Below are 26,816 nucleotides of genomic sequence, written 5' to 3' on the forward strand. Positions count from 1 at the left end.
CTTCAGATACCAGTTTATATCTGTTATGGATCAGGTAAAAGCTAGTCATCTTCTTTAGCAATCCCTTTCCTCCCAAAAGGATTCCAACTGGACACTTTTGATAACTTACATGATCACCCTCCTCCTTAGGGTTAGGAGGCTGTAGCGTCTATCCAGATACAAGCTTATACTTGCTTCCACCAGCATGATGAAAAGTGATCAGATTCAAAATTTATTTGAAGGTGGGGCTGAGAGACTCTACTGATAGATTTAGGTGTTGTCTGTGAATGAATGAAAGAGGTCTAGGGAAATGACAAGTTCTGGGGTCTGAGAAATTGGAAGGACAAACATGCAGTTTATTGAGTTGAGGAAGATTATGGGAGAGGCAGGTTTGGGGGGAAAGGTCAGAAGTTTGGTTTGGGATGTGTCAACGTTTGAAGGTGCCTATTAAACAATAAAGAACAGTTACTGAGTAGGCAGTTGGAGAAAGGAGCTTGGGTTCTGGGGATTTCAGCACTGGAAATATAAATATGAGGGTAGACAGAAAACAGACTTGATGAGGTTATCAGGGAACAAGTAATGAAAAAAGAATGCTACCCAAGAACTAAGCCCTAGGCACCCCAACTTTTAAAAGTGGAAGTGGTGAGGGAAAACCAGCAAAGGAGCCTGAGAAAAAGTGGTCAGTAAAGTAAGAAGAAGCACATACAATGTGATGTCCTAGGGCTTCCCTGGTGGCGCAGTGGTTGAGAGTCCGCCTGCCGATGCAGGGGACGCGGGTTCGTGCCCCGGTCCGGGAAGATCCCACATGCCGCGGAGCGGCTGGGCCCGTGAGCCATGGCCGCTGGGCCTGTGCGTCCGGAGCCTGTGCTCCGCAACGGGAGAGGCCACAACAGTGAGAGGCCCGCGTACCGCAAAAAAAAAAAAAAAAAATCTGATGTCCTAAGAGCCAAGCCAAGAAAGTACTTGAGTGAATAGACAGTGATCAACACGTCAAGTTTGTTGATAAGTTAGATGACAAATCACAATTGATCACTGATCTTAGCAATCCAGAAGTCATTGGTGATTCGCAGAGAAGGCATTTGGGTAGAATGGTGAATGAGGAAAAAAAGATAACAAAAGCAGAAAAACTGAAGACAGCTGGAATTAAACTTTTGCGGAGGTAAGACTGTAAAAAGGTGAGAAAATGGGCAGTAGCTGAGGATAAAAGGATCCAAGTTTGTATTTTGTTTTGTTTTTCCTTGCCTTTAAGTGGGTGGAAACAGTTTGCCATTGAGCTAATCAGAATGATTCAACAGAGCAGGGGAAATTGATGATGCAGGATAGTTAGAGGTGAGATTTGTTGGGGTGAGGTTTGTTGGGGTGAGAAGTGAGATTTGTTGGTCCTTAAATGGGCCAAAGGAGATGGGACCAAGGGTGCCATTGGAGGGGGTGGCATTAGGGTGGGTGGATCTGTAGTAAGACGATAAATGACAGAGTCTATGGGCATTAAGGGGGTGTATGAGTAGGAGGGATTGATGATGGAAGCTTGTGAAAGTTCTCATCTATTGACCTCTTATAAACACATGCAATTTCCTTAGGTCTGCAGAGGATCGTAACTGCTGTGCTACTATTCTTATACATTCCTGATGGCCAGCAGCCCCGTGCAAGCATGTTTGTCTGGGTTAGGCTGCCAGGCATGTCACTGTTCCATGGCTCCATTCCTGGGCCCAAGACTAACCGATACCTGTCCTCAATATACGTCTCCCCCATTTCTCATTGCAGTGGTTTTCTGAGTGTCACTGCAATTTGCCAACTGCCCATGGCCATGCCACACAATTTCAGCACTTCCCTAAAATCGTTTCTCCCGCCCACCATAAAGTGACTTGCATGTTTTGCTTGTTGCCCTTGGATATATTTAGAGAATCTAGATGTTGGACTACTATGGCAATGATCATGATGTCTGCCTCTGATTTAAATACTCAAGCAAGTGCCCACTCTGGAAAAGCTGGTCTTCTGGGCAAAGGAACTTTCCAGAAGACCTCATGGTCCCCAGTTATATGGAAAATGCTCATATGTTTAGGGAGGAAGCTGGGTGCAGGAAGGGGACCCTTACCTAGAGGTACTTGCCTTCACAGTCAAATTATGTCACCTTAGAAAGATGACCCAGGCCCTCTGAATTTCAGCTGCCTCTTCTACAAAATGAGGGTCTGGACTAAATGATCTTTAATGTTTCTTCCAGTTTTAGGATTTAGTTCATAACTGAGTTCAGAGTAAAGGCAACAAGGCTGATGATACAGTAAGAGTAGCTACCTTTTTCTAAGAATTATGCAATATCTAAGTCCTAACTAATAAAAACGCCAAACAAAACCACATATTCCTGGAACCAACAAAGGAGGAAGTCAGATATTTTGGGTTTTTTGGGGGTTTTTTTGTTTTTGGCGGTACGCAGGCCTCTCACTGTTGTGGCCTCTCCTGTTGCAGAGCACAGGCTCAGCGGCCATGGCTCACGGGCCCAGCTGCTCTGCAGCATATGGGATCTTCCTGGACCGGGGCACGAACCCGTGTCCCCTAGCATCGGCAGGCGGACTCTCAACCACTGCGCCACCAGGGAAGCCCCCAGATATTTTGTTTTAAACTAAGTTAAAAGAGAGATTTCTCTGAAAAATTCTACTAATCTTCAGAAATTACTTGAGCTGGTAATACCATAACTTACCCAATGATTTGCAGAAAAGGATATTACACTTGCAATCATTAAGCTATAAAGAATTTCTTTAAAATGTAATGAAAATGACAGGTATTTCTAATTCCTAAGAAATTTCTATGTTCTGTATATGAAAAGGGCCTAATTGTAATTTATTGCTAAGTATTTGCCTGAATATTTTTATATTCCCCAATGTTATTTTAAATGTTCTAATTGCTTATTAAGTGTACAGAGGAAAAGAATCTCCCAAAGTCGGTAAGAGAATAGGCCTAATAAACTTCAGACCTAACGAAGGTGACGGTTGTTTAATATACATTTTCCTCTTCTTCATTTCATGGCATATCAATCTTAACTCACCCTTAGGGTTTTGGCGTTTTTTTTTTCTTTTCAAAGAGTGCTTTTCTGCAGATGCTGTTTTTGACCAAGTTGAAGGTAACTTATGCAGCTTACATTGCTTAAGTCACAGATGTTTTCTTTGGCCAAGTTGAATATACGTTCTGTGGCTTGAGATGAGGAAAATAAAAATCGATTTAAAAGACTTACTCTAATACAGATGCTAAAGACCAGCTTTTGTGTATGAAAAGGATACGAACAGATTGCTTCAGTCAGGCTGAGGATTAAAAATAGATTTTGCCATGTCAATCATTTTTTACAATGTCTTTCTATTGAATTCTCCTTATCATCAATGTCACACATTTGTAAAACGACTCACCAAGTTTAAAGGTATGAAATACAGATGGAATAAAACCAGTAAGCTTTTATGGATTTAACCTTAGCCTCATTAACATAATCCTATCACCAGCTAAACTAATGGGTCACATTAAAATAAGAAACAATGGAATAACTGTCAGAGAAAGACGGATTTTAGGCATTAAATACATTCCGTTCTGCTCCAAGGCTGAATATTACACCTGACTCCCTTTGGAATTCCCAGGGAAAGGAAGAGCTTTGCTGCCAGAGCAGAGAATGTGAATCAAATACTCGCTCACACTTCACCCAATGTCACCTTCACTTCCCGGAGATCCCGGGCAGCACCGTGAGCCTCTCATAATCCATCCTAAATTAAATGGTAGAGATAGCGTTACCACTTTCCATTCAGTCCACGTTCTATGCATAGTACTTGATTTTCTTATAAAATTAGGTTGGATCCCCAACACAAGTAGGAGGGGCACTGAGGGGGAGAGAAGAGAAGGAAAGAGAGGACCAAATAGTTGAGTATAACACTTGCAATGATTAGCATATTTAAAGGCAAACAACCCTGTATCTATATCCCATTTTGTCAAAAGAGTATGTCTATCTCCTTTCTTCATATCCATAAGTTCTCATATCAAATATCATGGATTCTGAAATTATTATAAACAAAAGGACATCTGACATTATGGAGCAGGGGGAATTTTGAAGAAATGTAAAATGTCATTTAGGGAGATAGAAAATGATAATCAGAAGCTGTTCTGTAACTAATACGTACATGACTCTTTATATTATATAAAGTGTTTTGTATACATTAAATTAAGGCTCATTTAACAAAATTTAAAAAGGCTTCATGTCTCTCTCCTTTATGAACTACATGGAATTTGATATTTTGAGCAGTAAGAGACCATATTAGTTTGCTAGGGCTGCCAAAACAAAATACCACAGGCCATGGGGCTTAAACAACCGAAGTATATTTTCTCACATTTCTGGAGGCTAGAAGTCCAAGATCAAGGTGTTAGCAGGTTTGGTTTCTTCTGAGGCCTCTCTCCTTGGCTTGCAGATGGCGACCTTCTAGCTGTGTCCTCACATAGTCCTTTGTCTGAACCCATTCATTCCTGGTGCCTCTTTGTATGCTTAAACATCCTCTTCTGACAAGGACACCAGCCAGATTGGATTACGGCCCACCCTGATAGCTTCATTTTAACATAATCACCTCTTGAAAGGCTCTATCTCCAATCACAGTCACATTCTGAGGTGCTGGGGTTTAGGGCTTCCACACATGAATTTTAGGGAACACAATTCAGGCCATAACAGAGACACAGACCACTCAAGAGGCTCTTGTGTGTCAATGTATTCCCCACCATATGAAACTGTCTAAACAATATTTAGCCATTCACCACTTTTAGCCTTGTTTCTAAGGATGCGGAACATGAACCTCTAAGCCATCCTAAGCTATGAAGCTGAGCTGACCTTGCCTCCTCATGAGAAGAGATAGACAGCAGAAGGGGAACCCCTCTGACCAGTTTCTGCCAAGAATTTCCAGACTTCTCTACCAAACAGGAAGAAATGTTCTAACCCGGTACTATACGATTCAAATATGGTGAGAGCCACAAATGTAATTTTAAATTTTCTAGTAGTTGCATTACAGAATAGTAGAAAGAAATAGGTGACGTTGAGTTTAATATACTTTATTTAACCCAGTAAATCCAAAGTAGTACCATTGCAACGTGTAATCAATGTAAAGAAATATTAATGAGATATTTTTATTCTTCCTTCATACTAAAGTCTTTGAAATCTAATCTGTCCTCTACGCATGCAGCACCTCTCAATTCAGACTAGCCATTTCAAGACTAGCCAAATGTGGCTAGTAGCTACCGTGTTGCACAATGTAATTCCAATATTTTAATACATTCCCCGGGGCAGACGTTGTCTTGAGTAGTGAAATTTAATTATAAGCCCCTCCCAATCTAATTACACCTCCACTTATGAAATATTGTGATGACTTCATTTTCTTTGGAATAGTAGTGTGGAAATTCTCCCTAATATATCTAGGAAAATATACCTATCCAAAGATCATAAGTCTTCAAGCAGGTGATTTGTGAATGTTACTCATTAACAACTTAATGAGTTGTGAGTCTGTATTCACGACGCGGAACTGAAACGCATTAGATCTTTCAGAAAAGAATGCAGAGATAATGGCTATAGTGATCTTGGAATAATCTATTGCCTCATATACCACCTGACGGGAAAAAAAATGTTACATGGCTGTTTGAGGTCCCAGATCCTTTGGAGATTTTCCTGAGGATCTACTTCTCACCTAGGTCCACATTCTCAGCCAGACTCAAAGAAATCCCTACTCCATTATCTAAATCATATTTCTTGGGCCACTGAGAAAACTTCTAATTCACAACAGTCCTTGACCCTGCCACTGAGAGCTGATGACTTTTTACAAATATAATCGCTATAAAAAGGCAGAGAATATCAAAACTCAATGCCTGTCTGGTCTTACCTGATGCTTGAATCCTAACGCCTCTGTTTAATGCATCTTGACTTATGTTTTAAGTCTGTCAATAGATGACATTCATTGAGTCCCTACACTTGGCTGGTTCAAAATAAAGATGAAATAATTTATAACATATGGCTGCCATTCTTAAAGAATCTAATAGGACCCAGTGGAATCAGGACTTCACTCACATAGGTCACACAGAAAACATTTAAGGGCAATAGAAGGTCAGAGAAGGGATAGAGCATCAAGAGACAGTCATCAGATAAGGCTTCAAGGAGAAGGTAAGACTTTTTCTTTAAGATGATCAGAAGAGAAGAAAGAGTACACTGAGGGGAAATACGTGAGTTGAGATAAAGTAATACCTGTGTGATTGTCAGTGGGAAGACTGGCTTTACGGGGCAGCATGTCTGTGTGGGAGAGATGGTGGCGATGAGTAGCAAGTGGCCAGTGTACATAGAATCTTTAACACTTGGCATATTTGGATTTGACACCATAGACATTGATCACAATAGATCATTGCACAGATAGGATCTAACAGGAGCAAAGTGGTGTCATAAGACCTTTTAAACCATCACTGGTAAAACAAAGAAAGAATCAAGTAAGAGGCAGGGAAAGGGAATAAGGGGCTGTTGTAATGAATGCTAAGTGCGATGGCAAAAGCCTGGATGTGTAATAAAATAAAAGAAATAAATAAAAGGAAGAGATGAAAGGAAGTATTAAAAGATAATGCGATCTGAGACTGAGAAGCAAGAGGAGAGCTTCAAAATTGTCATCTTAGACCATTGAAATAATGATGCTGCTTAGGACAGAATTAGGGGCAGGTGGAAAGCAGAACCGATTTGAGGAAAGGCAAGGACTCCACATTCCATTTTAACCTTATGGAGTTGAGGTTAATAGTGAGATACTTGAGTAAGAACAGATGATAGGTGATGGGAAATCAATACGTAAAAAGTTGGATCCAGAAATTAGGATCTGGGCAATGTTCATATCAGATAACGAAACTGATTTTATCTACCCATCAGGAACAAATATATGGATGTCCTAGGGATTCTAATCATAGTCCGAGAAACTCACTCTGAGGAGCAATTCCACAGTGTGTATCTTTTAAAGAGACATAGCCCAGGCTCAGCCTAACAGATCATCTATCTCTGCCTCAGACAACCTCACACTTGCTTCCAAAGATCCAAGTTCTGCAGGAGTCAGAATCACTGGAGGACTTAGTCTCTGACTCATAATGTTATTAGCAGTGACAATTATGAAGGATGTAAGAAGTGGAAGTAGACTTCTGTGTCTCATCAACAGTCTTCATCATAGGGCAAGCGAGACGATACAATGTCTAGTGGAATGAACAATTCATTGCAAATGAGAAAGGGGTCCTGACATCTATTGTGAGTTATACTTGCCCAAGACCAACTCGTTTATTTCCTCCTTCAACTCTTGTGCCCAACTTTGTCAGGTTGCCTCTGGAAAGGAAACTGCTTCTTTTTCAGTTGGACACAAGTTTAGGATACTGCAATAGATCACGTCAAGAATGATTCTGACAAACTTCTTGGTTCTGGACATGATGATGATATTCCAGAAAGAAGGTCCAGACCTTCCCCCCACAAAGACATATCACTTGTCGAAAGAGTGAAATGGCTTCTAGGGCTTTTTTGCTAAACACCAGGAGCTGTAGAACAGACTTGGAAGGGTGAGGCAGATAATGAAAAGAAATCCAAGTAACAAGCAAACAGTGTGAAGAGCTGTCTGTCAGGGACATGCTGATGGGCAGAGTATGCTATTATGTGAACCTGACAGCAAGATGTTTGTCCAAACAAGCAAAGTCAAGGAGATCTGACAGCAGGTAAGACGGACCCTGGCTTAAGAACTTGGATTCAAGCATAGCACTTTGTGTACTGGAGGAACGTGAGAGAAGGGCAATGCCCAAAGGACACGGGGGCAAGGAGGGGACCAGGAGAGATTCAGCAACTGGGAACAAGACAGCAGACCACCTCCTAGAACTGGGGAACAGACAGGCTTTGGTATCAAGCCTACAAGTCCAGTGACTCAGTTATTGGAAAGGCATACGAAAGGGCACAGATAGAATGGTTTACTTAACTAATGGATTAATTTATTGATCAAAATTAAATGTCTAAAAGAATAAGATAAAGAAATCAGTCCTCTAACGTTTTATCAACCATCCAGTCTTCTTCCATCAATCCTCTTCCTTAAAAATCATATTATCTCTTTAGCTTTACCCCTCTTAATTTTGACTAAATTTTCAAGAAGCCATTCCTCTGGCTAAATTATTCCAAATAGTCTCCCGAGAAAGGAAGGCAGGTTTTTGGCTCGGCACCAGACTGAATCTCCCCATAAGAAGGGAGCACACCACTTTCATTTTTCTCAGTCTTTTCAGTACAGATTTTTGTTTCTCACCCAGAAAATTCGGTATCATATGGGCAGTGCTAACTCCAGTGTAGATGACACAAAAACTATTAATAGATTATGTCTATAATAAAGCTGAAGTAGAAAACAGAAGTGTTACAAAAAGAGAAGTATAAAATAAAAGATGCAAAATATCCTGCCTTGCAAGTTAGACGACCGTCTTTGTAAAAGGAGATATTTTGAAAGCAATATACACTCTTTATGGTGCTCTTAACTACCCATACTTGGAATTTTTTGCCTGTTTTTTTCTTTTGATTAATGAAGGAAGGAAGAATATTTTATATTAAATTAATTTTTTTTAACTTATCTTTGCTCAGAACCAGCTCCTCCAAAATCACTCTTTGCGGTGAATAAAACCCAGACCTCGGTGACTTTGCTGTGGGTGGAAGAGGGAGTAGCTGATTTCTTCGAAGTCTTCTGTCAACAAGTTGGCTCCAGCCAGGATATAAAACTCCAGGTACTGTATGCTCGGATTTTCCTTTTCTGAGTTAATTTTGATTAAGGCTCATTATCCAAGCAAAGTGAAAATCTCCTCTTTCTTTGAATGATATAAAATGAAAATTTTCATGTACACTTTTGGTTTTCAGTGATAGAAATTTAAAATTATTCTTAGAGCAAGCCCAAAATCTGTCATAACCAACTTGCCAAATCACAAAGTTTATTTCCATCTTTGTATTTATCTTGTTTTTTAACATCTTTATTGGAGTATAATTGCTTTACAATGATGTGTTAGTTTCTGCTGTATAACAAAATGAATCAGCTATACATATACATATGTCCCCATATCTCCTCTCTCTTGCGTTTGTCCCCAGTTCTTAGCCACTCCAGGTCATATTGAGGTTAAATTGAGGCATTTTCTTATTGGCCATTAAACTGATGGAAGGCATAAAGACACTGTCATATAAAATATAATTTAACAAATATGAACTGATTGCCGCTTATGAGAAAGGCATTGTATGGGACACAAATCATAGAATCAATACTTGCCTTCAAAAAATGTCTTTCATTTAATTGTGGATATTTCACTTGAGTAGAAATAAATAAAATAAAATATAAGTGCCAGAAGAGAGATCCATACTACCAAGAGAATTTAAAAGAAGTTAGTAAGGAGGACGATTTTGTTTGGGAAGGTGAACGCTGAGAGAGGTGATCGTTAAAGCTTTAGAATCACAAATAGCAGATATGATGAATACTGAGTTTTTCACGGGGTTAAATTGAATGGAAGGAGAGAAGTGGACCTGGGTGCGGGGGGAGTAACGAAAAAACTATGTTACAGCCAGACGTGGAAGGAAAAGGGCAAATTTGTGAGGGATGTCACGAAATACCGTGCAAAGACTAATACTATGAACATGAATAATTGATGTTTTTTAAATAATGCAGTTCATGAGACTGAAAAGAAAAAAGGATTTCTGGGAGTACGAATCTTTTCATACGAGTGTTAAGATAATTTGCTTTGATTTCTTTCCCCTTTTGATAGTCTGTTCTGCAAATGTATCTCTTTTTGATCTGTGCTGAACAGCTGAATCTTTTTTCTATCCTACGAATCCTTTTGGAAAATAGCTACTCTGCCAGTAGTGAATTTTCTTCTCTGCAGCTACAGTAATGCCTCCCTTTAAGAAAACAATGGTTACTACAACTGAGTCCTGTTAGCAAAAATCTTTCCTTAGAATCATTCTTTTATGGGATCATGAAAGAGATGGGAGTGGGAAATCCGTGCTCATGGCTCTCACTTCTTTAGGCAGAGTTGTTTTCAGATCCTTGTTTTGAAAAACAATATTATGCTACCTCATCTTTTTATACTGTGCAGTTGTACTTATCAGTGTCTGGCCATTGGCGCACCAAATTAACAGCTTCTTCTACTCAAGAATAAGTTAATATTAAATGTTTTGGAGAACACAAAGTCTTTATGCCTTTGGTGGATGCTATTTAAAAGCCAAGGATGCAGACAAAGGGGATAGTGTTCTTAATATACAAAGATCTACTACAAATGAAAAAGATAAAGACGAACCAACCAAAACAAATATTTCATAGAAAATAAACACAAAATGTTCTTAAACATAGAAAAAGATGATCGAGCTCACTCATGGTGAAAGAAATGCAAAATAAAACTATAATGAGGTACAACTTCCACTAATAAGATTAGAAAAGCTCAAAAAGTTTGCAGATTTGTTGTGTAGGGACAGATGTAAGGAAACAGGCATTGTCACACACTGATGGTAGGTGGGTCCCTTGGAAAATGTCTATGGAAGATAATTTGTCAATAGCTTACAAAATTAAAAATATATAACTTTTTGAGCCAGCAATTCAACTTCTAGGAATATGAGTGGTTGTATATGTATGTATATTCACACATACATACACACACATATGTACACAGGTTTTGTGTATATGAATGCATATGTGTATATATACATACATATATTAAATGAGTATGTGTACATATACATATGTTCCCATAATTGCGAAGTTATATTCATTGTTGCATTGTTAATAATAGCAACAAATCAGAGACTGCTTCAACATTTATTAATAGGGGACTGGTTAAATAAAGTATGTTCTTTCACTGGATTTCTATGCAACCCCTAAAATGAAATAGCTTTATCTGTGCTAATATGGAAAGAGTGCCAAAATATACCGAAAACAAGATAAAAAATAAGCAGAATGATGTGGAAACGATGTTAGCACTTACATTTTTGACTATATTCTTTTATGTTTATACATCCATAAAATACAGATGGGAAGAAAACTAACCTACCTGACAACAATGGCTGCTTCCATGGAAGAGAATTGGGTAGATGGGAAGTACAGAAAGAAGGAAATAGTTTTCACTGCTTCCTTTTTTGTTTTTTAAATTTTTTACTCTGTGCACACACGTTACCTACTCAACTATGAAAAATACTGATAATTTTAAAACCAAAATAGATGAAGATAACATAACATTTATCTTGTTTTCTGCATCTCCAGGAACCGATTTCTGTTTCTTCTCATGTCGTGACCATCTCCAGCCTCCTTCCTGCCACTGCCTACAACTGTAGTGTCACCAGCTTTAGTCATGACAGCCCCAGTGTCCCTACATTCATAGCCGTCTCAACAATGGGTAATTACAGGCATTAGTGGACTCTGGTGTCTTTGGAAATTATATCTTTCCAGATTTTCCTTACGTTTTCTTTTTAAATATATATAATCCATCTTTTTAAAAAAATAATACTCAGCTTTCATTGAAAAATTGCAAGCTTTGACTTCAGGGAGACTTTAATTCCAATCCCTAACTGCACTTATTAGTTATGTGATTTAGGAAAAGATATTTACTATCTCTGAATCTTTGTTTCTTCATCTGTAAAACTGGAATAATAATATGCACCTTGTTGAGTTGTTTTCAGGCTTAGAAATAAAGTACATAAAGCTCTAGCACATGCTGTCTAAATGCTAGTTGTTATCATCAGTTTCATCATTCCCCATAATCCTCTTCAGTGGTACCCACAGTACCCTAATCAGGTCAGGTGCATCTATTCTAGCCTTGACATTTAGCTGTCACTGATCAAATAATGGTGAACCTAAAGTACTGGGTCAAAGCAGAAAAATTTCCAATCAAGCAGAAAGTATAATTGGGGAAATTAGATATTAATGAAAAGTCCAGAATAATGCTATTTCCTTATTCTTTTTCTAAGTTACATTATTTGTTTTACTTCCCTGCTTGAGTCTAATTCTGTAATCTGAGACCCTCTCTGAAGCTGCCTGTAATAAAACCACTCTTACCATCACATTATCCCTTTACTGGTTCGTTTTCATTTACATAGCATTAATATGTTTTGCCACTACATCCAGTGACCACTAGAATAGACTTTTTTATTTTCTGTTTTTAGTTTTTGCTTTTTCAGAAGTGAGGGCAAAAATGGACCTGAAAAGTATATTAATGGTCTCTCATTTTGACATCCTTTTACATTTTCTAAAAATACTTTAATGTTCATGATTCCTTGTCATCTGTACAGCAGTCCAGTGAAACAGGTGATATTATTAAATGTACTTGCAAGTGAGGAAAATGAGGCCAGAAGAGACTGGTAAAATAGCTTCCCCAAATGGCAGGTAATAGTCAAGCGAACTTGAACAGTCTCTTCTGACCATGAGTCTAATGTTCTTTCTGTTCAAGTACTTCCACCCATAAACTGGAGCCAAGCTGGCCCAAATGGAATGTGGAAAATACCAAAAGCCTTAGAGATTGCGCAGGCCAGACAGTTCTGTGACTTTGTGACCAATGCAGAGGATGGTATCTCCTCTTTTCCTCTGGTCCACTTTTAAGAGTTTTATAAAAATATTTGTATACATTCCCACCTTTAACATCTTGGTCTTCCAGATACTGTGTGAAGTAGGCAATGTGTAAGTGCCATTGAAGATGGATCATAGAAGACCTAGTATATGAGAGCAACCCCTGTTCTTAAAGACCCTGCAACTTATTAATAAGTTTAATCTCTTGAGTTGTGCAGATGGAAAAACCTCGAAACATATGGTTACAGATCATCAGAATGCCTAGTGCTAGCGATGTGTTAAGTGCTGCAGCAGATGGCAGCTTGCTAATGCCTTTTTCATATACATTTATTAGTTGTGAGGGAAATATACAGCTGTGCTTTCTGACTTTAAAGTCATGGGCATAAAATAAGAGCCTCCCCCTCTCTAAGCTTTTGAAAATGTTAAACAGTGATAATACATGATAATGACTTCTAGATATTTTTTTCAAGTGAACCCAAACCATGGCAGAGGCATTCTTTACATTTCACAGTTTCCTTTGATAAGAACATCCTGAATATGGGCCTTTGAAATGGACTCAGTTCTTCCAGCCACCCAAACACTATTTGTCAATCTACTTTACTACGTTAAGAGTTGACCGGGAAGAGGCCATTGCTGGCTTGGAGAAACATCCCTGTTGCTGTTGATGTTATCATCATAAGTTTGTTAGTCTTAAGGCCAGATGAGAAACAATGAATGGTCCTGTTAGTTTCCATGTCGTGGAAGCTACAATGAACACGCATGGCTTTTCTCTTTAGTTACAGAAATGAATCCCAACGTGGTAGTCATCTCCGTGCTGGCCATCCTTAGCACACTGTTAATTGGATTACTGCTCATTACCCTTATCATTCTTAGGAAAAAGCACCTGCAGATGGCGAGGTAAGTTGTGTTTTGCTCATCTTTCACCCACAGCCTTTAAAATATTTTTGTTTCTCATACACGTGTGGCTTTTGCAGACCTAAATTGTACAGCCATGAGTTTGCTTTCAGTTTCTATTTTGCGTTTTCTAAATAGACTTTTCAATATTATTTTAGAGAACATTACCTTTGAAATAGTAAAGCAAAAGATTGTTTGTTTACACAAAGTCAGACCTCTTACTATCAGTCTTGTCATTTTAAGTAGCCCATACATTGGGATTCATTCATTATATTTGGATACTTCCAAATATATTTTGGAGTAAAAGAAAGATCTATGCCTACTCAGTACAATTAATGAAAGGAGTTAATATATATGGAGACCACAAGAAAGAAAAATAATCCCTTCCCTCATTAGTTCTGTTGAAGCTGTTTAGGAAGAAAATATTTTTAGAGCTTATGATTAGGTCCCTTCAAGTCCCCGTATTAGTTCTATTCCTACCCAGGGCTGTAGGCAGTTTCATTTTGCTGGCAGTTAGGAAAGTCTTTTGATTTATGATTTTGTTAATTCCCTATTTTCTTTGACCACTGATGCACTTCTTATCAGAGCACATTTGCAAGTACTTTCTGTGATCCTCTATATTATCAAAACAACCCATCAATTCTCTTAAAAAAAAAACAAAACAAAACTATTGCCTGGTTGAGTGTTACTGGGTTTGGGAAATTTGTATAAAATTTATATTTGCCCGATGCTAGCCTGCTGAATTGTCAATTAACATCCTTGTCCTTTCTCAGAGTTCTAGCATTTAGTTATTCATAAATAAACTTATCCATCTGACAATGAGTCAATCACTGCCTTAGATAGCACAATCAAAGAAAAATCAGAAATCCAAGCTGTCCACTAGGAAGTTAGCACCTAGCTGGAAATACATGAATAAATATACTTAAAGGTATAAACTGACCTATAGCAGAAAGGAGATAAAAATGGGATACCATGAAAGTCGAGAAAAGGGATTAGTTCTGAATATAAAAATCAAGCTTCTTGAGTGCTAGTGTTTGAACAAATCTTAGAAGGATAGGGAGGGCGGTGGTACAGCGCTGAGGCTAGCATATAAAGCTCTGAAATTACACTCCTTGGGGTCAAATCCTAATTGACAACCTACACAACCATGTGCAGTTCGCTGAAACTTCATTCATTAATTTAACAAATATTAATGGATACCTGCTGTGTGTCAGACTCCCCTGGATGCTTGGGATATGGGCTGCATCAAAAACAGACAAAAATCTCTGCCTTCGTAGAGCTTGTATGCTCATTGAGGAGGTAGACAAGAAATAATAAAGATGAAAGTAAGACGATTCTGTGGTGTATTAGCAGGTGATAAGAAAAAAACAATAGAGTAAAGGAGATTAGCATTCAGGCATGAAGGGGATGAGAGGAGCCCTGGAAGGCAGGTAGGCCTCACTGAAATGGTGACATTTAAGAAAATACTTGGGGCTTCCCTGGTGGCGCAGTGGCTGAGAGTCCGCCTGCCAATGCAGGGGACACGGGTTCGTGCCCCGGTCCGGGAAGATCCCACATGCCGCGGAGCGGCTGCGCCCGTGAGCCATGGCCGCTGAGCCTGCGCGTCCGGAGCCTGTGCTCCGCAACGGGAGAGGCCACAACAGTGAGAGGCCCGCGTACCGCAAAAAAAAAAAAAGAAAGAAAAGAAAAGACTTGAAGGACGTGAGGAAGTTAGTCATGTATTATCTGGAGGAGGAGTGTGCCCAGTAGAGGGAACAGCCAGAGCAAAGGCCCTGAGGCAGAAGCACGACTAGCAGGTTCAAGGAAGAGGTTCGCGTAGCTAAAGCAGAGGAAATGAAGGGAAGAATAGCGGGAGATGATGTAAGGTCCTATAGGGCTTCATAAGCCATTATCAGGACTTTGGCTTTCATTCTGAGCAGAGGGCAGCCATTGCAAAATTTGGGGCAGAAGATATGACTTCTATTTTAACATTTTCATTTTGACTTTCATGTAGAAAAGAGTCTGTATTGAGGCAAAGGCAAAAGCGAGTATATTAACTGGGGGAGCCAGCTAATCCAGGCAAGAGATGATATTGGTTCAATCCAGAGTAGTGGCAATGGAGGTAAGAAGAAATGATCAGCTTCTGGATATATTTTGAAAAAAGAGGAGTTTACTAACAGGATTTGCTAGCAAATTGAGCTTGGAATGGAAATGATTAAGAGTCAAGGATGACGCCAAGGTTTTCGGTCCTACCAACAGAAAGGATGGAGTTGCCATCAACTGACATAGGATTCTAGGTGAGGGTTTCAGAGTTGGGGGAACATCAAGACCCCAGTTTTGGAAATGTTAAGTTGGAGGTGACTGCAAGTGCAGGTGTGGAGTAGGCAGATGAACGTAAAAGTCTGATGTTCAGGAAAGAAGTCTGGATTGAAGATATACATTTGGGATTCTTAGCATACAAATGGTATTAAAGCTGTAGACTGGATGAAGCCTGGGAATTAAGCGTATATTAGAGAAGAGACCATCCACACAATCTAATATTAACATTCTCAGAGAGAAAATAAAAGGTAATGGCAAAAAAAGAAAGACTGACAAGGCATCCAGTGGAGTGGAGGGAAAACTAAGATTGTGGTAGCCTGGAAGCAAGGGAAAGAACATTTATCGAAAAGAAATGGGGGCTTCCCTGGTGGTGCAGTGGTTGAGAGTCCGCCTGCTGAAGCAGGGGACACGGGTTCGTGCCCCGGTCTGGGAAGATCCCACGTGCCGTGGAGCGGCTGGGCCCGTGGACCATGGCCGCTGAGCCTGCGCATCCGGAGCCTGTGCTCCGCAACGGGAGAGGCCACAGCAGTGAGAGGCCCGCGTACCGCAAAAAAAAAAAATGATAACAACCCCACATTAGTGGACGGTTAGGAGCAATACTGCAGTAACAGAATAGTGTCATAGGAAGCATGCAATAAATGTTAGCTCATAATAGTAATAGTGGAGGGAGTGGTAACAGAAGTAGAAATGAAAGTAGTGGTATTTATAATGGCATCACTGCAGGAACATCCTTGTGATGCATACAGCAAAATATTTACTTCTACTTCAGCCAGCTGGTCATTAGAGCAGAGATTCTTAACATTTTTTGAGCATGATTCTCTCTGGCAGTCTAATGAAGCCGTAGATTTCTTCCAAGAATAATGCTTTCTTTCTCAGTGCATAACATAAAACACATAGGATTAAAAAAGAAATTAATTATATGAAAATATGGTAATCAAAGTATTCAGAAAACAAATGTGTTATATGCTTCTTAACACATTAGATAACAATATTTAGTAGAGGATCTAAGCAATCTCATAATTTCATCAGAGTGTTGACGATGAACAATATTTCAACATCTGCAGCAGGTCTATTGTAGAAAAATATCTTCAGTTTCTATTAGCAAATCTCACAAGTGCTGATGATGTTATTGGGGCTTGTTGCCTACTTTAATAATTGAAATAATTGTTAAATTTCAGTTACAAGTTGTGAAAATAAAGATGTACTTTTTTTCCCACATATGTTCATAGAGCCCTAAATTCTATCCTCGGACCCCAGATTACGAACCCTGGAGGTAGAGTAAAATAAATGCCATATACAGGAAACTGACATAGGAAAATTAATTGATGATATCTAACTTATAATACATGCAGCACAAAATAATGAAATGTTAGTGTATTTTTGTTTTTTAATAAATAAATTAATTTATTTATACTTGGCTGCTTTGGGTCTTCGTTGCTGCGCGCGGGCTTTCTCTAGTTGCGGCGAGCAGGGGCTACTCTTTGTTGCGGTGTGTGGGCTTCTCATTGTGGTGGCTTCTCTTGTTGCGGAGCACAGGCTCTAGGCGCGCGGGCTTCAGTAGTCGTGGCTCGCAAGCTCTAGAGCGCAGGCTCAGTAGTTGTGGTGCACGGGCTTAGTTGCTCCGCGGCATGTGGGATCTTCCCGGACCGGGGATCTAACCCGTGTCCCCTGCATTGGCAGGCGGATTCTTAACCACTGCGCCACCAGGGAAGTCCCTGTTAGTGTATTTTTCAAGGAAGAAAGTTATCCTTAGAACACTCAAGTTAGAACAGGCAGATAACTGAAGTAATTAGCACACTATGCCAATGTCAAAATCTCTGCTTCAATTCTGAATAAGTCCATCAATTTCATATAGAGGGAAAAAATGAGATGTATGCACCCCAGTGAGCTATGTTATTTATGCATGATATTAAACAAAAGGTGGAGAAAGCATGAGAATTGTATTGACCTTTTTCCTCCACTTCTGGGGAAAAAAACTAACAGTATTTTCTACTGACTCTGCGAGAGCCAATCTATTTCAGTCCGTATCACTCTTTTCCTCTCAAGTGATGAATAGTATGGGCATCACAACATGAGGGGAAAATTTTGAAGGAAGAAAACAATCCAGTTTAATCCACTATCATTACAGAGAGGAAATCAAAATGCTATAAAAACAAAAAATATTTGCTAAAAATGGAAAACCCTTAGTCTATCTAGGAGAGTTTCTACACCTTACTATTGAAGGCTTTGTAAAAAATATTCTATCCCACATAGTTCAACGATTTATGTTAGCGTCATGAACACCCTTTGGTAAGTGTTGTGAACTGAATCCTTCTGGCTTCAAATAACTTGATTTGGGTGTGTGCGCCCTTGTGAAAAATTGTTTTATTTTTCTATATTGCATTGTATCGGAAAGAGGAATACATGCAACTTATATTAGCTTTTTAAAAATTTAATGCTGTGATGATTAGCCATTAAAGGCTCTCATGTCAAGGTAAAGAGTGCTCTGTGAAGCACCAACCTTGATCTTGTGGTTCCTTTCCAACAGGGAGTGTGGAGCAGGAACTTTCGTCAATTTTGCATCCTTAGAGCGGGATGGAAAGCTTCCATACAACTGGTGAGTATTGTTTCAGAACAAGTCTCTAGATGGCTTACCTATGCTATGTGCGCTCTCAACTGATTGTACTATCTTTGGGCGATAGATGGTTTTGCCTGATTATCCTTTCATAATTTCGGTGCTAGTAGACTTCAAGGTGACATCTACTTCACAGAGCATATTAGTATATATAAGTTTAATTCAGGTAAGAAGGAGAGAAAATGAGGTAGTCTGCTGGGTATTCACTATATTACACAAAGGACTGATGCAGTTGTACAAGTTGCCCACAACTGGGCTGAAGAAGGGTTAATAATACAGGAGCCTCATGGAACAAGTGTGGCTGAAGGCAGGAGAGGAGACTCCAGGGAAGCAGTGGGAGACAGAGCAGCGTCTCTATTTAAAACTCACATTTCAGTGCCTGGGGATATGAGCTACCCATTCTGTTCAAAAATCAAGCAGAAGTATACAGCCCAGGGCTCTCAGCTCTTACACTTACAGGCAGATAAATATCAAAGCTAAGAAAGTTCCCTGAGAAACATAGCCTCATGTTTCTTTATGCTTGAGTATTAAGGAGGAAGGATGTATTCTGAGAATTAAGAAAGCATTGTCAAGAGATTGAATTTGTTGATGTTATACCTAACAGCGATCCATGGGAATTAACATATATATTAATATATTAATTAATATACAGAGCAATTAATACCCAACAAAATTGCTGATTAACTAACCACTTAATATGAAGCCAGCACTGCTTACGTGATCTAGTTTGTTTCTTTCACAAGCAACCATGCAAAGCACATTTAAATATATACATTTCATGTTACTCCTCAGTAAGTGATTTTCTTTTTCTGTTTTCCTAACTCCCCCAAAATGGTTACTCTGACAGAAATAAATATGTAGAGACAGGAAATTTTAGCCGCGGAATTAATGAGGGAGGAATGGCCTTATTTAAACTGTAAATTCTACTTCCCTAAGTGGGACACTAGTTGAGATCCACCCTAGGTGAAAAATCTAGGTGAAATAGGATTCTCTTTAACCAGAAAATATGTTGTACTAGTCTAAAAGTTCTACCAGAATGGAATTTTGCTATTCAAATCTGATTAATTCAACTGTCAAGAGAAACCCATAAACTCTTGCTGGTAAAAAGTTAGAAAACATTTCTAGGTTTGTTCAAATGTAATTAACACCTTTTCCAAGATTAAGAGACTGACTCACTGCTGTTTGTTTCTTGCCTGGCCTACCCTTAAAAAAGGCCCAGTCATAGAGCAGTGATGAGGGGCCCATCTAGGAATTGATCCCATTATACCTGTGACTCAGGAGAGCTACGTATTGACTAACTACACAACTGGTCACAATTTACGGAATTTATGAGAGAACAGTTATGGGAGAACTGAGGCAAAAGAGAATTCATTTCAGGACATTTCTATAAAATTAAGAAAATTCTCTTGCAGCTCTGGGCAAAGACAGTTTTGCCAACACTGGCATTTTCTCGTTAACTGAGAAGACATATCTCAGGGGATATTTGTAATAACTAAAGTGACAAGGTGACATCATTTTTCCCCTAATTCTCAGAATAACTATAGATACAACCATAGCCTATTTTAAAATCTGCATTAATAGATGTTCTATTTTAAAAGTGGTCTAAATATCTGAAATTTGATTCAAACCAGGCATTTTAAATTAACAGTCTGCCTTAGTGTTAATGTGAAGCTAAGTAATTTTGCTCCCACTCAACTGAGTATAAGATTAGAAACTAGGGGCTTCCCTGGTGGCGCAGTGGTTGAGAGTTCGCCTGCCGATGCAGGGGACACGGGTTCGTGCCCCGGTCCGGGCAGATCCCACATGCCGCGGAGCGGCTGGGCCCGTGAGCCATGGCCGCTGAGCCTGCTCGTCCGGAGCCTGTGCTCCGCAACGGGAGAGGCCACAACAGTGAGAGGCCGGCGTACCGCAAAAAAAAAAAAGAAAATTAGAAACTAGACAGCTGATGAGCTACTTATTTTAAATGAATGATACGTGGTTGTCATACCGTACCTCTGTTTTAAGGATTATTTTTTGGAAGTGATATATTAATTTATACTTAAAATAATATAGAAGGTCACACCTAACAGTGCAGTTTTATAAGAATGTGTCCTGAAAGCTTGTTTACCAAAATCAGTATACACAAACTAACCATTTGTACTCCATACACAAGCTGCTGTTAGCTATCAAACGTTAGGTTTCTTAAAATAGGCTTAAGCATCGCAAGGGTAATACCCAAGAATAAGACTCGAGATAACGGATGAGGCATTTCAGAGCCGAATTTAACTGAATGCGAAACGTCATCACCTAATAGCAGACTAATTGACACAAACCAAGTTGAAAGAAATATGTCTGATTACAATAAGATGTGAATAAAACTGATTTTGGCAATATTATAGCACTTAGGTCCTCACGTTTAAATGTCAGAGAATGGAGTATTTAATTGTAATTAACGTGCTTGTCATTTTAATTGATCCCAGTAGGTAATTTACTGTTCACAGTTTGTATTACTAACTCTTGCCACTTTTTCATCTTTACATCTGTTATCTATTAATGCTCACAGGCGTAGGAGTATATTTGCTTTCTTAACCCTGCTACCCTCATGTCTTTGGACTGATTATCTTTTGGCATTTTATATTAATCCTTGGTAAGTGATTTTTTTTTTTTTTTACTGTTTACAAAGTCTTTAAAAGTTAGCTTTCAGGAAGTAAACCAAAGGGAAAATCCTTTTTAATGATTTTATGTATTTGAAGCATGTAAAATTATTACTTATGTATTGAAATGATTTAAAGCAGCTAATGGTACCAAGATGCTAACTATAATGTTTTCCCAACTGAATGTTTTTCTTGTGATGTTCTTGGCAAGCTTTTCTTCCATTTATTGCTAAGTTATTTGTTTCTTTATTGAGTCAGTCCATGGCCTCTCATCTGTATAAATGATGCCTTTCATTTTTCTCACCATTTCCATTGATTAAGCTCCCTATTTCCAAGAAGGAAAAAACGCAATCAGGTAGAGAAACCCAGAATACTATGTATTTGGGGCCTTATTGTTTTTATAATAATGCTCACTCAGCGAATATTAAACAACTGACTGTGCAAGCCTCTTAGTATAACCTTCTCATTTAATTGTCCACACACCTCTGCAGAGATTATTATCAGCACCATTTTACAGATGTGGAAGTAGAGGTATAAGGAGACTATCTTAACATCATATGACTATATAGAAAATTCAGGTTCTAAACCCAAGTGTCTCTGAAATCTATTCTTTCCTCTCTAAAAAGCAGCCTCCTATAAATTTTCTTGAATTTTATATCATTTTAATAATCAAATCTCAAAGATTATCCTTTACAGTTTTTATAATATACAATAATAATGATTTTCAATTCTGAGACTAAAATATCTAGAAGGGCTGTTTCTTTTTCTGAGCCATAAGTAAAAAGGTAGCAGTTTCCCAGAGGGAAAAAAAAATCATTATCCTTAATGTTAGTCCGTGATGTTTAGGTACTAAATTATGTACAGACAGATCCAGAAACCTGGACAACTTAAGAAGGACTCAGATAAAAGCAATAAAAGTAGTTCATGGACTGGGGAAAAAAAAGTTCATGGAGGGTTGGGGGCGGAGTTCAAGATTTAAAGCAATCCGGAGAGTTAGCTATTCAAAAAGACAATTGATCAAACATTCTTTGGCTTCTCCGAGACAGAATAAATACAGTGGGCAAAGTTAGAATTTGAGTTGCAGTGGGAAAAGAATAAAAAAAGAACTTTCTCACAGCGGAGATTGTTAATACCGCAATCTGTATTTTCTTTAAAAGAGAGCTAGGTGAAAAACTTTTGAAATATGGTAGACACTGATGGATAAGCAGTAACTTCAGAAGAATGTACTGGATGATGAGGACCCCTTCACCATTATTCTGAGTTGATTCTTAATAACAAGTCTCCAGTATAGGACTTCCCCATGGTCAACCAATATTTTAAGTACTTACCATCACACGGTACACATAAATTCCATCTTGACTTTCAAAATATACATTTACTTTGAACTTAACATCCACTGATCATCCTCAAGTATTCCACCTATCATTAGAATACTTGTAGCCAATACTGTGAGCGTACCCTCTACAGATTTCAATTAAAACAAAAGAAAGACGCGTGTAATGTTATATTACTTTCCCTACTTAATTCTCTGACTTTCTCATTTTCCATAGTTTGTTTTAAGCTTATATCAGGCAGGCCTAGGCTTGTTTGTATGTCTTTCTTAATAGGTCCCCCTGATGAACACATATTTTGGAATTCTAGCAACTCCTTCAAGGTCTGCTATTTATAGTACTGATCAAATAACATGAGACCTAAGTTAGGGGGGAAAAAAACCCTGCAGTAGTTTTCAGAAGAATGGTCCTGAGGCTGAAAATGGTTTTCTCCAGGTGAGAAGAGAAGGCGAAACATAGAGCCCCAGGCTTTCTACGCTTTTCGTAAACTACACACATATTAACCAATGAAAAGATACCGAACATAAACTGTTTTCAACCCTAGACTTGCGCTCTGCCAGAAATAAAAGAGGTAAAATTCATGGTCCCTGATCCTTCAAGTCCAGCTCAGTACTCTCACAAATTCACCCTAATTCCCTACTCTTTGCTACTTTTCTCTACATCTAATAAGTCGTGGGTATTCTCCCCTGTTTTCATTTCTATACAGTCTTTTAAAATCCTCCTCTAGATGTGTTTGTCTTCATATTTCACCCACCCATTAACAACCACCCCAAGAAACAGAGCCACACTCTTTTCTTAACACTGCCCGGCTCTGTCTCTAAACTGTCAACTTCTTGGAAAGATATGTTCCTGTTGATTGTCTAAAATCCACCTGATGCCTCTGATGGATGTGTGGAAATCCAGAGACTCTCTACCTCATAGGTTGCTCAAACCTTTTCCCAGGTGGTGGCAGAACCGGTGTAGAGCCTACGTGCCCCATTGGCTTAGTCCCAAGATTGTATTCTGCCAGGATTTCTGACTTTATTGATCTCAGATTGTATTTCCTGTTCAAAGAAAACCATCTCAATTGGACCAGCTCTATCTGGATTCAGTGTTGTTACTCTCTTTTTTTGCTATCATGGTCACCTCATGCCCTATTCACATTCATCTGTCTGTTTAAATCCTCAGCAGTTGGCATTTTAAGCATGATGCAATATTTAGTTTAAACTGCTCAGCTTTACGCTTGTTGTTGTATGTTAATTCAGAGAACGACATAACTCTAAAGACCTTTTTTAAGATGTGGGGATGATTTTTGTTTAGCTCATGAAAGAGTAAGTAATACTTAGGAATTTGTGGTCATTTAAAGTTTTTGACTTTACGGTTTTTGGTTTTAGTTTCTGTTTGTTTTTAACCACTGTGAACCCCACGTCTCTGCCATTGCCTCGTATTCCTCTTTGGAATGAATTTCATCCTGGCGGGCTTTCCAAGATGGTCATAACCATGAAGAACTTATAAAGAATGAATCTTAACTTCTTGACATCATTAGGGTTTTGAACCTAATCTAGTATAAGGGAAAGAGGAAAGGTAAAAGAAGCACATCATCCTGTATGCATATATACTGTATGTTGGATGCGTGTTATATATCAATTATTCAGAAAATCTTTCACAATGATAAGATGATGTCTTCAACATCACCCAAAATGGTCACTGTGGCATGCACACACACGAGCTCTTTCCATAAAGTGCTAAAGTGAAAATTGCTAGCAACACCTGAACTTACATGTTTAAAAGTGAATTATCCCTTGATTTGAGTCTTAGGATCAGCACGGCAATTGAAAATGCAGGAAAATTCTATCAGTGTTGCTGTGGAGTCTCATAATTCAGTCCTGTCTTGTACCACAGCCTTAAGATACAAGAACCCTTTGGAATCTTCAGGAATTCAGCAAAATCTAATCAGAACAATGAAAGTTGTACACAAATCATGAAGACATACACTTTAAACAAGAGGTCATACAAAACATGTGGTAGAATTTCATATTATATTTAAGGTTCATTCAATCAGTGAATGAGACTGAAAGAAAAAAATACTGCCTCTCTTCCATGAATCAGGTTTCCACACAGCTGTGGAATAGTAGTGACTTAATATTTCAGCACTGAATTTATTCAGTGTCACCCTACCACATATATTTGTTTCTTCCCAGTTTCCCTTAGAGTCTGTTTGGATTTGGAAAGGTTTTGTGTTTTTCTTTTTTTAATTTCACTCTGAATCACAAAATATGTTGGCAGCCTCCTGACATTATCAGAACTGTTCCTTATTATGCTAACATTATGTTTTCATCAAGCACTAAAGTAATGGGCTCCTATTATGCGAAGTAAATATAGGATTCCTAACGTTAACTAAATTAGCATCACAAGAGCAGAGTAAAAGAATTATTCAAGAGGTATACCATGACAGTGGTCTTTAATGGGGGATGAGGGAGAGGTGAAGTAAAACTAGAATGTCTATTACCTCTAAATTCCAGCTATGGAAAACCAAGAGAGGATGAGGGAGAAAAAATAGGACAAGAACTATTAAAATGTACTGTCTTCACTCAGAATTGAGAAGAAATAAAAACTATCTGAAACTAGAAAAGGAAAACCAGAAACACCACTTGCCTTTATGGATATTTCCTTTGCTGCATTACTTCCTCTCCACCCACCAGTGCCATTTCCCCAGTGGGATCCCTCAGGAGCCCAAGTCTAATATCAAATCCTTAATTGCATCATTAGAAAAAATTGTGAGAATGACATAACAAAGATGTGTTGTTTCAATTCAATTAAATAAGCATTTGTTGGCCACCTGCTAGTGTTCCATTAACTGTGCTCAGCTCTGGGGGACAAAGGACAGTCTAGCAAGGAGCACATATACAGCTGATGGTCAGGCCACGTAAGAAGTACTCATGAACCAAGTGCTATGAAAGCCCAAAGGAAGTAGTGCTTCGTTCCGCTGAAGGCTTTCCAGAAATGCGGGTACCCAAGCATTCCTAATTTTCAATATAAATAAATATTTTGGCACATAAAAGTACTCAGATCACACGTGGCTATTTACTATCAATTGTTTATGTTCTGAAAGTCTGGGTGCTTCCATCAATATTTCAAGACCTTTGAAAATTACTTATAAAAATTGTCACACTCAATCATGTATCAATATCATTTATATAAGACAATCTAAACACAAGAATGAAGCCCTTCAGCAGATACTATCTTAGCATTAGCTAACTTAGGTCAGTTATCTTATGTGTTGGTAGAAAATAGTTCCCCTTTTAATAAAAACCCTAAAAATATAATAAACTGAAACATACGTTAGTATTACATGTGTCTGAGCTTGCAGACTAGCAATGAATTCAGAGCAAGCAGGTAATAGGTATAGTTCCTCAGATAGCTGAAAAACTAGTTCAAAACTGAATAAGAACAACGCCGTAATAGAATACACGACACGTGACAACACTGATAGCACAAATTCACATTCCCGATGAAAATGTCCGAAAAGGTTATTTTGTTCCTTAATTTAAAAACCATTATGTCCATCCTCCCTCCACCAGTTCTCATCTTTATTCCCCGATTCTTTCCTTTTGCCTGTAGAATCTGGAGTATTTAGACAGGAAATACTTCTATATATTTACAAAGCACTTCAGCAACTTAATCACCAGGAGCAAGAAATTATATTTCTAGGATTCAGTTTTTTGGCAAATCTAGAACATAAAGTGTAGGTATGGCCCAGAAATCTAACAGAGTTTTAAAACATGAATCTGGATTTTTATCATTATCTTCTCATTTAAGGGGAAGTAATTAAACAAACATGAGGTATGTTTAATAAAAATTAAATAAAATGGCAGTGCCTGATGTAATTATTTAAAGTTCTTCAAGTTTAATCATTTTGTTAATCAGTTCTTTTGCCCAGATAAATTTGCCTCTCTTTTCTTAATTCACAGGAGTAAAAATGGTTTAAAAAAGAGGAAACTGACTAAGTAAGTTTTTCTTACTATTTCATTTAAAAATATTCTTTATAATGATCTTCACTTTCCAAACTGAAAAGTTTGCTGTCTTTAAATAGAAGGGATGCTTAAGAAAGAGGCAAATGCATATTAAAATAGCTAAGCTATTATGCGTAGGTGTGTTTACACATATGGATGGCAGTGACCACCAAGAAAGTGTACCAACGGAAACCATGTCAGGAATAAGGAAAATTCTCACCACGTGAAATCTGAAAAGGAATGGGTTGTTAGGAATTATAAGTCTTACAGCAGGAAGTCTACTATTCTAAATCTATAAGGAATCTAATATTTAGCTACATCAAAGTAGTACAAAAACCTTTGACATTTTGTATCTTCAAATTTCGTGCCTATTGCAGGGAAAGGCTGTTACTCTGTTGGATGTTGTAACAAATACTTGGATAAATGTTGTCTCAGGAAATCTTTATAATAAACAGAAAAGGATAATTACTTTAGCTAACCTGTGGTTTCACTTATCTACTGAACTGTTA

The 26,816-nt window shown here is 38.4% G+C and overlaps 1 protein-coding gene across 3 annotated transcripts in view; it reads left to right on the forward strand.

The window, feature by feature from the left end:
* Positions 1–26,816, forward strand: part of PTPRO (protein tyrosine phosphatase receptor type O) — a 229,045-nt gene that overhangs the window by 170,515 nt on the left and 31,714 nt on the right. Inside the window, exons 13-18 of one of the 3 annotated variants that reach the window (XM_024733333.1) lie at positions 8,600–8,739; positions 11,247–11,379; positions 13,322–13,442; positions 18,265–18,333; positions 20,894–20,977; positions 26,266–26,301. In XM_024733333.1, the coding sequence (XP_024589101.1) occupies positions 8,600–8,739; positions 11,247–11,379; positions 13,322–13,442; positions 18,265–18,333; positions 20,894–20,977; positions 26,266–26,301 (583 nt within the window). The remainder of the gene's footprint in view (positions 1–8,599; positions 8,740–11,246; positions 11,380–13,321; positions 13,443–18,264; positions 18,334–20,893; positions 20,978–26,265; positions 26,302–26,816) is intronic. The other 2 variants (XM_024733334.1, XM_024733335.1) reach the window with 2 other exon arrangements.

This window comes from Neophocaena asiaeorientalis, unplaced genomic scaffold (assembly GCF_003031525.2).
Source record: "Neophocaena asiaeorientalis asiaeorientalis breed wild unplaced genomic scaffold, Neophocaena_asiaeorientalis_V1.1 scaffold150, whole genome shotgun sequence".
In the NCBI taxonomy this organism is placed as follows: domain Eukaryota; kingdom Metazoa; phylum Chordata; class Mammalia; order Artiodactyla; family Phocoenidae; genus Neophocaena; species Neophocaena asiaeorientalis.